At 34.3% G+C, this 12,107-nt stretch overlaps 1 protein-coding gene across 2 annotated transcripts in view; it reads left to right on the forward strand.

Annotated features, from left to right (window-relative positions):
* The window catches only part of PRSS12 (serine protease 12), a 76,012-nt gene that overhangs the window by 27,569 nt on the left and 36,336 nt on the right, over window positions 1–12,107 (forward strand). For both annotated transcript variants that reach the window (XM_042935638.1, XM_042935639.1), the window contains 3 exons: window positions 3,629–3,807; window positions 5,768–5,909; window positions 8,651–8,847. In XM_042935638.1, the coding sequence (XP_042791572.1) occupies window positions 3,629–3,807; window positions 5,768–5,909; window positions 8,651–8,847 (518 nt within the window). The remainder of the gene's footprint in view (window positions 1–3,628; window positions 3,808–5,767; window positions 5,910–8,650; window positions 8,848–12,107) is intronic.

Consider the following 12,107-nt stretch of genomic DNA (forward strand, 5'->3'; position numbering starts at 1 on the left):
CCAAAAAACCTTATTTCTGGACAGTCCAATTTGAATTTCATATGGCCTTCCCGTGTCAAAAACTGTATTCTTGATTTGATTTTTCCTCAACCATTTATAAAGTGTAAAAACCACTCTTCACTCCTGGCCATATAAAAACAGGTGGTGTGCTGAATTTACCCCTTGGGTGGGAGTTTGCTGATCTCTGCTTAGGAGCCACAGCAAGGGATCAGATTCTTTGCTTTCATCCTGGACTGTCCTGTTAAAAAAGGTGCCGCAGGTCTCAGGAATGCATCTCCAAGCACCTCCCTTCTTTGAACCAAACTTAGTAAATATATTAACATATTTAAAATAATACATTTCAGTTATTCGGGCTTCCAAATTCTGGACTAACTCACCATCAGTACATGACTTTAGAGTTATTTTCAGTGGGTATTACACTGTTCCCATGTTCAATTTCGTGTGAATGTTATATGAAAATCTTTCTTTTGGAAGGCGATATCTATTCTACTATGGGCAACTTAAAACATTTTAATTTATTCACAGCCTTAGAGACTACTATTACAAGATCATTTGGGTATAGAATATATTTTTCTAGGAGCATAAATGCTATCTTTAGAAAAAAAAATTTTTTTGGTTACTACAATTGTTTTGGTAAAATGCCTTACGTGCACTAAAAGGCTTGAAATTTTTGGCCTCCGATTATCTGTGTCTCTGCCACAAGAATCCCAAGTTGAGTGATGTAAGTCATAGCTTAATGATCTTTTGGGCCATCATCTTACGGTCCTTAAAAAAAAACAACGTAGACTTGTCCAATATCTTACAGGCTACAGATTACTTCCATAAGTAATTTTTTTAAATGATTTCAAAACAAATAAATAAATTAATTAATTAATTAAACCATGTTTGCAACCTTAAAACCAGAAAATGTTAAGATTTTCATTGATTCAACCCTGCCCACCACTTGCCTGACTCTACCTTTGGGGAGCAGGGAGAACAAAAACTATGCTGTTTGTTTAAACCAAATGCCAAATGGTTTTTAAATAAATTGCTTAGCAGTGAAAAATATGCTCTTCATCAACCATGAAGGGGAAGCTTCTTGAAAGTGCCAGATTGGGAAAGGTACCAACATTTATTCAGTTCCTACTTTGCATCAGTTTAATTCTTATAACCCTGCAAGGGAACATTTATCATCCCTATGTTCAAAAGAAGCATTTCAGGCCTGGAAGGTTTTTGTAACTTCTCCGGGGCAGCTTACGTTGGTAAAAATAGAGCCCAGATTTGAATCTGAAGGCCTGTCTCCACATCTGCTTTTCTTCTTCAAAGATTCAGCTTGGAAAGAATAAGCTTTTGGACATGGTCAGTAATATATGAACATGTATATGTGTGTCCATATTACACTCTTCTGTGGGCACATAGACATACATTGAAACAACTGAAAACTTCATTTAAAAAAATCCTATTAATTGAGCATTTATTCCTTCTTTCCAGAAGAGTAGAAATGGCTTTTTGTTCTGCCATATGTATCCCTTAGCAAAACAAATTCACTCACCAAGTTGTATCATTTGGTAATTTCATTTGTGTTAGGATTATTTTTTTTCCTTTCACATTTGTCTGATTAGCTCTAGATATTAATCTTTAATATTTGTTGGGGCAGTCTTCTTAGAGGCTACTGTATGACAAATATCAGGTAATGACTCAAGTGTCAGGATTCTAAATTTAAAAATTTTAACTCCACCAAAGTATGCTGCATAAGCTACCTATTTTTCCTTTCCTCCAGCTTTCTTCACACCTCTTCCTATAAACATTCCTTTATCTTTCCCCTTGCAGAATCTCTGGATATTAAACAGGAAGTGGGTCAAGTGATAATGGAACAAGTATTTGCTTTAATGGTATTTAAAAAGTTTAACTTTATTAATACCTTTAATAAAGGGTATTAAAGGGTTTAACTTTCAGATGTTTGGGGGTTTTCCTTATTGTTTAATTAATTAATTAATTAATTAATTAATTTTAAGTTTATTTATTTATTTTGAGAGAGAGAGAGAGCATGAGCAGGGCAGGGGGCAGAGAGAAGAAAGAGAGAGAATCCCAAGCAGGCTCTGCACTGTCAGAGTGGAGCCCAGTGCGGGGGCTTGATCTCACGAATCATGAGATCACGACCTGAGCAGAAACCAAGAGTTGGACACTTAACCAACTGAGCCACCTAGCCACCCCTCGGGTTTGTTTTAGGCACGTTCTCTTAGAAGAAACTTCCATGGTATCTAGATTAGTCAAATAAGCTCTTCTTTAACCATGAAGTTGATTATCTAAAACTTTGCCATTGCTGGGGTATTATACACATTTAGCAAACTTTTTTTCCCCTTCAATATATTTTGGTTTAAATTCTCAAGGTAGTTATAATGATGTGAGAAAAAGGCAACTAAAATAATGGGGAATAACCACAAATATAAATGCTCTACTCTAAAAATTAAAAGGCTAAACGGTGTTGAAATTGCTATTTCTGAAGTTATTAATCATTTTGACAGTCAATCATGATCATCTTGAGTGAAATCTGACATTCTAGAATGTGGTATCACTTTGAATTGTGGCAGAAGTAAATTTAGTACAAATAAATTTGAGTCAAGAGATGTTTTAGTTAGAAATATGTTTGGTTGTGAGTAACAGAGAACTGAAAATAACAGTGGCTTAAGCAAGATAAGAGTTTACTTCTCTCTCAAGAGAACAGAGGTAGCCAGCTCAAGGCTAGTATGGTGGTTCCACAATCATCAGGGCCCAGGCTCTTTCTTGCTTGTAGTTCTGTCATTCTTAACATAGCACCTCATGGACCAATATAGCTTCTCAAGCTCTAGCCATCACCTCTGCCTTGCAGTCAGCAGAAAGGAGAGAGTGGAACAAAAATACTTCCTGGAAGTGATATAGGACAACACTTCTACTTAAATATCATTGGTCAAAACTTAGTCATCTAAGATGGGTACAGAGTTTGAGTTTGGGATGATTAAAGAGTTCTGGACATGGGTGGTGGTAGTGGTAATAGTTGCACAAGAATGAGAATGTGCTTAGTACACTTAAAAATGGTTAAAGTGGTAAATGTTATGCTCTGTGTATTTTAAAACAAACAGTTATCTGGAAGGAGAAGAGGCTGGGAAATGTGGTCTTTACTCAGGATAGCCATTGCCCTCCTAAAAATCTGTGGTTCCATTTCTAATGAAGAAAAGGAGAGTAAATATTGGGGGATAACTAGCAGTCTAAAACATTTGTGATGGCCGGGACGCCTGGGTGGCTCAGTTGGTTAAGCTTCCAACTTCGGCTCAGGTCAGCCCATGTTGGGCTCTGTGCTGACAGCTCAGAGCCTGAAGCCTGCTTCAGGAATCTGTGTCTCCCTGTCTCTCTGCCCTTCCCCTGCTCATGTTTTGTCTCCCTTTCTCAAAAACAAACAAACATTTAAAAAAAATTTAAAACATTTGTGATGGCCAAAAATATAAAGAGTAACAAATGAACAAGAAAGAAATACAGCTAGTCATATATGAGCTATGGGAGTGAATTGGTAAGGGGAAGTATGGATTAATCATAAATATGCCTTTACTGGGGTAAAAGAAATTATGTCAGACTAACTTTTAATGTCTAATCCAGAATTCTTATGTTTGTTCAGTGGCATTCCCAAAGCATGGAACCAGGCATATTTTGGGGAAGGCTCTGGTCCAATAATGTTGGATGAGGTACGCTGTACTGGGAATGAGCTTTCTATTGAACAATGTCCAAAGAGTTCCTGGGGAGAGCATAACTGTGACCATAAAGAAGATGCTGGAGTGTCCTGTACCCCTCTGACAGGTAAGAATTTCACCCCATTAATCTACCAACTCTTGCCCGCACCACCATCTGGGCTTACCTTTTTTTCTCTTCAATTTAAGATAATATAAATGAGCTGCAAATAAATCCTACAAATAAAACTAAAAAACAAAAACAAAAACCCAAATGAACACAAGCTGTGTATTAAAATGGTATGTTCTTATCCATAAATATTTCTGAATTTGTCACCCTAAAGCTATACAGTCCTAAAAATACAATTTTGTTGCAATATATAATGAAATAATCAAATCCAATAATCAAAATCAGTGTGCAATGATAAATTTCATATACTAGGTATATATTTAGTTCTTTTATCTATTGACCTGCCTTGACTCCGAATACGTTCCTAACTGGTGAAACCATATTGATGGGATTGTCGGGTAAAGCACACTAGTAAAGGAACCAACTTAACTTGCCAGCGCTCACCTCTCCAACTGTTCCAAATCGCAGCATGCTGGTCAGGATGTGTTAAAAGAAGGGCATGTCTGAGTACAAATAAGTGCGTTTGCATATGTACTTACATGTTTTGTGGGAAGAAGGGGGAAAGGGACAGACAAGAAGTTGGGTCATCACAAATCCATTGTTTCTATGGTAAAAAGAACTTGAAGAAAATAAGTGGGGTTTGTAATCTTTCTTTAAAAAATGAAAATAAAAACTTTGGAGGGCCCATGAAGTGCTGAAGTTATACCTTTTTATTTTTTTTTTTAATTTTTTTTTTTAACGTTTATTTATTTTTGAGACAGAGAGAGACAGAGCATGAATGGGGGAGGGTCAGAGAGAGGGAGACACAGAATCTGAAACAGGCTCCAGGCTCTGAGCGGTCAGCACAGAGCCCAATGTGGGGCTTGAACTCACGGACCGTGAGATCATGACCTGAGCTGAAGTCGGACACTTAACCGACTGAGCCACCCAGGCACCCCTATACCTTTTTATTTATATAGTTCTATACATGCTGTTGTTTTTATTAGCAGAATAACATGTTTATATACAATACAAATATAAAATTTATACCAGATTTTAAGCCAGAGAACATCATCTTTTTGGGTCTCCATTTCCTCCTCTTTCAATTGAGTGTAATTTTGTAGTGTTACTGTGATGGTCAAATGAGGTAAAATGTGTAGCAGTGTTTTGCAGACTGTAAAGTATTACATTAATAAGTGATTATGTTGCTAAGAGACCATTTACTTTACAGATCCCAGAGATTCATGAAAAGTATCACCTTTCCCCAGGATTATTTATATGTTTCGTTTGGGGATGTTTGGATTATCTTGCATGGAAATGGCTTTTAAATCTACTTTTGGGGGGATAAATGTATTATATATCTGCTATGCAGCTCTTAACAGGGTTTTCTGGGAATTAATTATTCATTGAATTCATAAGCTTCAAATTCAGATCTGTATTATCAATAAAAGAACACAAGTGAGACGTGTACCCCAGTTTTTATAATTTATGAATGCCTAAGGAATAATAAATGCATTGACATGATAGACCACACTTTAACCAGAATAGCTTTTTCTGTCTTCGTATTTCAGTACTTTTTTCATTTGCAGTTAAAATTTTGAACCATTTCCAAGTTTCGATGTTTTCTTATTTTTTAAGTTTAAATGACTAATTTTCTCATACTTCTGGAGATTGAAGCTATAGGAAATTTCCCAAATATTATTTAATCTGGAGAAATCTAAATAACTATTTTCGAATTATATCAGAGTATATTTTTCTGATCAGAAATTAGAAGTGCAAATAAGGAGAAAAGAATATTTTGTTAGGACAAATATATGTTATGTCATACTTCAGAAACAGTCCAATGACAGATCACTGAGCAGTCTTGAAATAAGTTAAACAAAAGGCCTAGAGAGAGAGGTGATAATTTTAGTGAAATTAAAATGTTGTTCCTTTTTTGATAAGTGGTTTGCTAAGTCTCTGTGTCTCCTTCTTACCACAGATGGGGTCATCAGACTTGGAGGTGGTAAAGGCAGCCATGAGGGTCGCCTGGAGGTGTATTATAGGGGACGGTGGGGGACTGTCTGCGATGATGGCTGGACTGAGCTGAATACATATGTGGTTTGCCGACAACTGGGATTTAAGTAAGGTCCATTGATATGATGCAGCTCAATGCAAGTTACATTTTTTAAATTCTCATTTTACAATCCTTACTTATAATTTCTATCATACTAAAAGTGCATGTTCTCTATCATCTGTCTACCTACCTACCTGCCTATTCACCTATCTATATATGGAGTAACTATAAAAAATAAAAATTAAAATAACATTTTCTGTGATGACAAATAACCATGCCTTGTTTTTATCTCATTACCTTTCCTGTCACCACCCCTCTTCTTGAGTAATTGATTGGAGCCATCGGTGACTTTTAGGTTTTCTTTGTGTCCATTCAAGTAAGACTGTATGCTTTGAATGCTCAACTTTCTTCTGACGCATCACTGCTACTAGATGTCCTTAGTTCTGACATCATTGTGTCTAAAATTGCAGGCAAGCCCAGTGTCAATCCCTTGCTTAAATGTGATGATAATTATCACTTTTATTTGAGAAAAACAGCCTTCTTGTCATGAGATGACCTTTAGAACTCACCCTTGACCTTACTCTCTTAAAAGCTAGTATCACACTTTGGGCAATATATTTCATGTCACACACATAATGCATTCCAGAGTAAAGATTTCAGTTGGTCTGCAAATGATGCCTTTTAGCTAATATTTGAATGAAGCTTATGAATGCCCATTCTTTCTTGTTTTTCATATTTCTGGGTCATGCTTGAATTAATTCTCAGGCTTGGAAAAATTGGCAAAATTATTTCATGCTTGAGACAGAGCTAATTGCATATACTCATTAAACCTTAAAAATATACTTTCATCCAAGCTAGGTATGATCGTGTTTAAACATATTTTTTAAATTTGTCAAAGTAATGTAAAATATTAGATTTTAGAAAATAAAAATTAAAAACTACCCCTAATTTTTCCATTCTTAAGCCATTATTATTATAATTTGTGTGTATAATTTTATAACAACTTTAATAGTAAGTACATGCATTTTCTATCCATATTTCTTACCTTTATAGTACTACAGTCATAATTTTTAATGATAACATAATGTCCATTGAATATTCATGTCATAATTTACTTAATATTTAGGTTAGTTTAATTTTTCCTGTTATAACTAATGATATCATGAAGATATAAATACATATTATTGCCCAATATTTTGAATTTTCATGGACAGTGCAGTTATAATTATTGGGTTGAGGGGTATGATGTACAAACCAAATAAATATTAATGCTTAATTAATAAGAATTATTTAATAAATACTATTTCATCTTTAAGTGAATGTTAGACCTGAGAACTGCATTCTATTTTCACAGATTTAGAAAGATTCATAAATATTATTAGTCACTATCTTCATATTTTTCCTTATTAATAAAAACAACAGAATGAGACTTAGTGTTTCTATTTTATTAATTTTGTTTTACAAATATATTCAATTTTTCTTGTATATACAGAGAATCAGAATTTAATGGTTCAAAAAGTATTCTCACTAATATTTGTTAACAGTTCTATAAGATTGTGTTGGAAGGTAAAATAGGCATGTACCACATGTACTTTTGGTTTACAGGAGAATTTCTAAAGCAGAATACCATTTTGGAATGAGGAATGGGTGAACTCTTAAGTTTCTTTGCACAAATAAAATCCCAAAGTAAAATGACCTCTTGTCATCTGTTCTATAGTTGATATGGACAGACAGCAATCAGAATGATGCATTATTTGGATAAATGGTATAAGTTGAAAGTGGTAGCAATATGAGATTTAGGATAATTTTTTTTCTAGCTCAGATTTGATTAGTCAGCAAAATAGGGGAAATCTTAGAATAATTAATTAAAAGCTGCACTGTTTTAATCTATTAAAATGTTCATGTTCTTAGATAAATGTATCAAATATGTGCAAAGGAAAATAATTGGGAAACTTCATGCCAGAAAGATCTCTTTATATTCTTTGTACAGAAATAATGAAAGCATTCAGTGAGGGAAGTGATTGACATAAAATTTTAAGAGTAAGAGTTTAATTACATAGACTCTTAGGCCTGAAAGGCACCTTAAATAGTTTTTAGCTCAGTGATTTCTGGAGATTTGGATTTTACAGAACAAAGAAAGTAAAATTGGTGAAGGATGAATGACTTAGTTACCAATTTTTTTTTTGTAGATTTTACCGAGTTCTATAATGTATATATTTATTATAATTTTTTGTAGTGCATTGTTATAATTAAGGTCAATTGGAACACAAAGATAATTTCTAAAAAATTTAAAAATCAGATTTATGTAACCTTATGAAAAGCTAAGAACATTGCTGTTATTTGATTTTTATGGCCGAAATCCAAGCAAGTCTCATGATGGACTGGGTGTAGTGTTTGAGGAATCACTGAACTAATATACACAGTTTTATTTTGGAAGGGATGATACCAAAGAGGTCTAGAGAAGGTGATGAAATCAGGTGGCTCTTCAGAGCTGAGACAAGACAACTGTTCTGGTTTTATGGTTCATGATATTATTTCCATTGTCAGAAATTGGAGTTCTATCTTGTTTTGCATTCTCTCTCATGAGTTAATTATCCATTAGGTGACTGTTGAATCAATCAGAAATTTTCATGTGATCAAAATGTGTGCTGGAGTGAACACTGCTCTAAGAACTGTGTCCTTAAGATAGGAGAAAGAACAAATATCCTCGAGTCGTGATGCTTAATTAGGTTGTTTGTTTTTATGTTTTGTGGTTCCTTGACACAAGAGACAGCAGTTCCATGCACAGCGTTTATTTTATTGCCACAGATATGGCAAACAAGCCTCTGCAAACCACTTTGAAGAAAGCACAGGGCCCATATGGTTGGATGATGTCAGCTGCTCCGGAAAGGAAACAAGTTTCACTCAGTGTTCCCGGAGGCAGTGGGGAAAGCATGACTGCAGCCATCGGGAAGATGTTGGTATCACCTGCTACCCTGGTGGCAATGGACACAGACTATCACTGGGTGAGGACTGGCCACAGCTTTTGAGTATCCATAATTCAATAGCCCATGCACCTCTATCCACTGGTCCGGCATGTGAAACATTTCTCAGCTTTGGCTTTTTTAAGTCAGTTTTCTAATAATGCTCTAAATCAACTTTTGAGTCTCTCCACCAATGTTATAAAATTTTTGCTCCTAAAGTTACTGTTCTTTACCTAGAAGCTTACATTTCTCACTGAAAATCTTTATAGTCACATGGATCTGAAATATTGAGTGAAGAAGCTATAATGTCTGTTGCCCTATTCATCGGTCCCCTATTCTGATTCTCATTCATCTTGAATTCTAAGGAAAAATTGGGAACAGGATTTTAAAAAATCGAACAAAACAATAGCTCTCTCTCCTATGATTTATTTCTTCTTTAGTTCCAAGGTCTTGTCAGTCATTGGTCACCAGCCATTCATTGCTGTGTCCTAACCTAGATCTTTCAAATTTCTCAGTGGGTTCCTAAGTGGATTCACTGAAGAAAATAGTCAATCCATCTTTTTAAGGTACCCTGTTACTCTAGAAACCCATCAGTGTCTTATACGGTTCCCCAGTTCCAAATTTCTCTAGACTTCTGATTGGATAAAAGGCAAGTAGCTCATCTAATAGTCTGGAAATATTTATGGATAAAGATCCTTTTGTGAGCAGAGAGCACGTACATGTCCTTGACAGATTTAATTAACATCTGACTATTCTTAACATCTTAACATCTTTTGAGGATGGCAGAATAAATATGAATGGATAAGACACAGGGAGATATTAAAAAGACTTGTCAAGACACTACCATGGCTCTATTATATATCCAAACACATATTTTTTGGTGAATAGATGTTAAAATAATCCCAAGTGGTCTTTACTTTTCACCTCAGAGTTGAATCAACCCCTTTTGTATCCTTCTGTTTTGAGACTGTGAAGCTTAAGTCTTCACATTATAAAATAACATAACTTGTTGAATCTCACAGTATTAACTGTATTGTATATTTAAGTTTGTCAAAGTACATAGTTGATTCCTCCTTGTATTCTAAACTGTGAGAACTCACTGCACTAATCTAGCATTATACCAAGTAGAAATACAATATTCTACTCTATCCCTTACAAGCCATACTTCCAACTTTGCGTTTCATTTGTCCTCTTCTCTTAATCCTTTCTTCTTCTGGGGGATTGTAATCCTCCCAGGATTATGTGATGAAAGATTGTATGTGGTTGGGGAGATAGAACCTATTTGCTAAAGGGGTGCCTGGGTGGCTCAGTCGGTTGAATGTCCAACTTCAGCTCAGGTCATGATATCAGGATTTGTGGATTCAGGCTTTGTGCTGACAGTGGAAAGCACAGCAGAGCATGCTCTGGATTCTCTGTCTCCCTCTCTCTCTGACCCTCCCCTGCTTGTGTGCTCTCTCACAAAAATAAACATAAAATTTTTTTTAATTAAAAAAAAAAAAAACAAAAACATTTGCTAGAAATGTATACCCTTAGCCCTAGATAGCAGGTATTTCGATCATGGAGTGATGTATTCAGGCACGTTATTCATCAGTATTCCAGGCGATGAACTACTATAAATATTATACAAAATATGATAATCTGAGTTATCTGAAGGACCGTGTGGTTAAATACATGCATATGGTTAGGCAGCTAATCTCTTCAGTTACCCTGAAAATCTTTAATTCTAGGATTCTAGACATATTTTTTAAAAATTTAAAAAGCTGAGGATGATAATTATTAATAAAATATGTGATCATTATTGTAAATGTCTTGAGTCCTAATTTCAGTAATACATTTATTAACTATTCATTTGTCTGAAGAGCATTATGTCTGAGCCAAATATACTTTTAGAATAGAATCATATTACCATTTATCCATCCAAAGAGATTATTATTTTCCCACTTATCAAAAAGGACTACATATTTAAAACAGAAGCTTAGAGAAGGAAATCATGGAATAGTGATATACAAAGCAGCATTTTTAAAAACAATTGAGATTTTTTTACTCCTTTGACACTGTAATAATGAGCTGTTGGACTATTACTATTTCCAAGTATTTAAAGGATAACTTGTGTACCTTAACTCTGAATGTGAATGAAAGTGTTCTCAAAATTAATACTTGTTCAGTAGACATGTAGGTGGAATGTTGAAAAGTAATATTCTAATTCAATAAAAGTAATTCTAATAAGAATGTAGTTAATACTTATGTGAATTGGGGGAAATATGCAGAATGGTAAATATATGGATTTCTCATTTTAATATTGCACTGATCATTTTTTTAAGTTTTATTTACTTAAGTAATCCCTACACACAATGTGGGGCTCGAACTCATGATCCCAAAATCAAGAATCTCATACTCTTCTGACTGAGCTAACCAGGTGCCCCAATATTGCACCAATTCTGTATTTCAGAATATTATATCCTAGAGAGATTTTATCCACAGTGAGCTGGTCTCTTGCCTAATTTTACAATATAAAAATTTGACTTTTAACATAAGCTAAATTTTATCTTCTAATAAAAATACTATTTTCTAAAAATAATGTATTATATCAATGTTACAGGAAAATTAAAACTTTTGGAGGTCCAAGTTTGAAATATATAATTAAATTATATATTAAAGATACTTAGATGCCCAGAGGACTATTTAGTTTTCCTGAGCATTTTATATTTAAGATTTTAGAAATAAAACATGTATATTATTGCTACCATAATGAAAAGAACTTAAACAGTAAGATGGTGTTGATAGAATGGCTTTTGTCATCCAGTTTGCCCTTCAAGCATTGAAAATCCAATGATTTTGTAAAATGAAGGGCTAAAGTTAGGTTCAGAAATACTGCATGCATTATTTATACAAAGCATGCAACTGAGGCTTTAAAAACACTTTCTCATTTTTATTTTTATGGTATATGAAAAACTGCCCATAAAATGACTAGAATGGAATGTGGAAATCTAATTCCATGTACATATGTTTACTTAATTTTGGACCAAACATCCCAAAATTTAAAAATTAAGAACTTTAAGAAAAGAACTTCACCTTTTTGGATTTTTTTTCTTTGAGGATCACTTTTCTACCTTATTCCTTTTAGAAAAAACTCCAAACTTTCAGATGCGTTAATAAGAAATGTAATGTTTCAAATATACTGTGTTTTGTGACATGGCTAAAACCCCAACATAAGCCATGCATAGGGTAGGCACTTCATAAACATTTGTTGATTTTGATTTTGCTATCTTGATTCTGCTATGATGCCCGCCCCACGAAGTGAG

The sequence above is a fragment of the Panthera leo genome, chromosome B1 (genome assembly GCF_018350215.1).
Source record: "Panthera leo isolate Ple1 chromosome B1, P.leo_Ple1_pat1.1, whole genome shotgun sequence".
NCBI lineage: Eukaryota > Metazoa > Chordata > Mammalia > Carnivora > Felidae > Panthera > Panthera leo.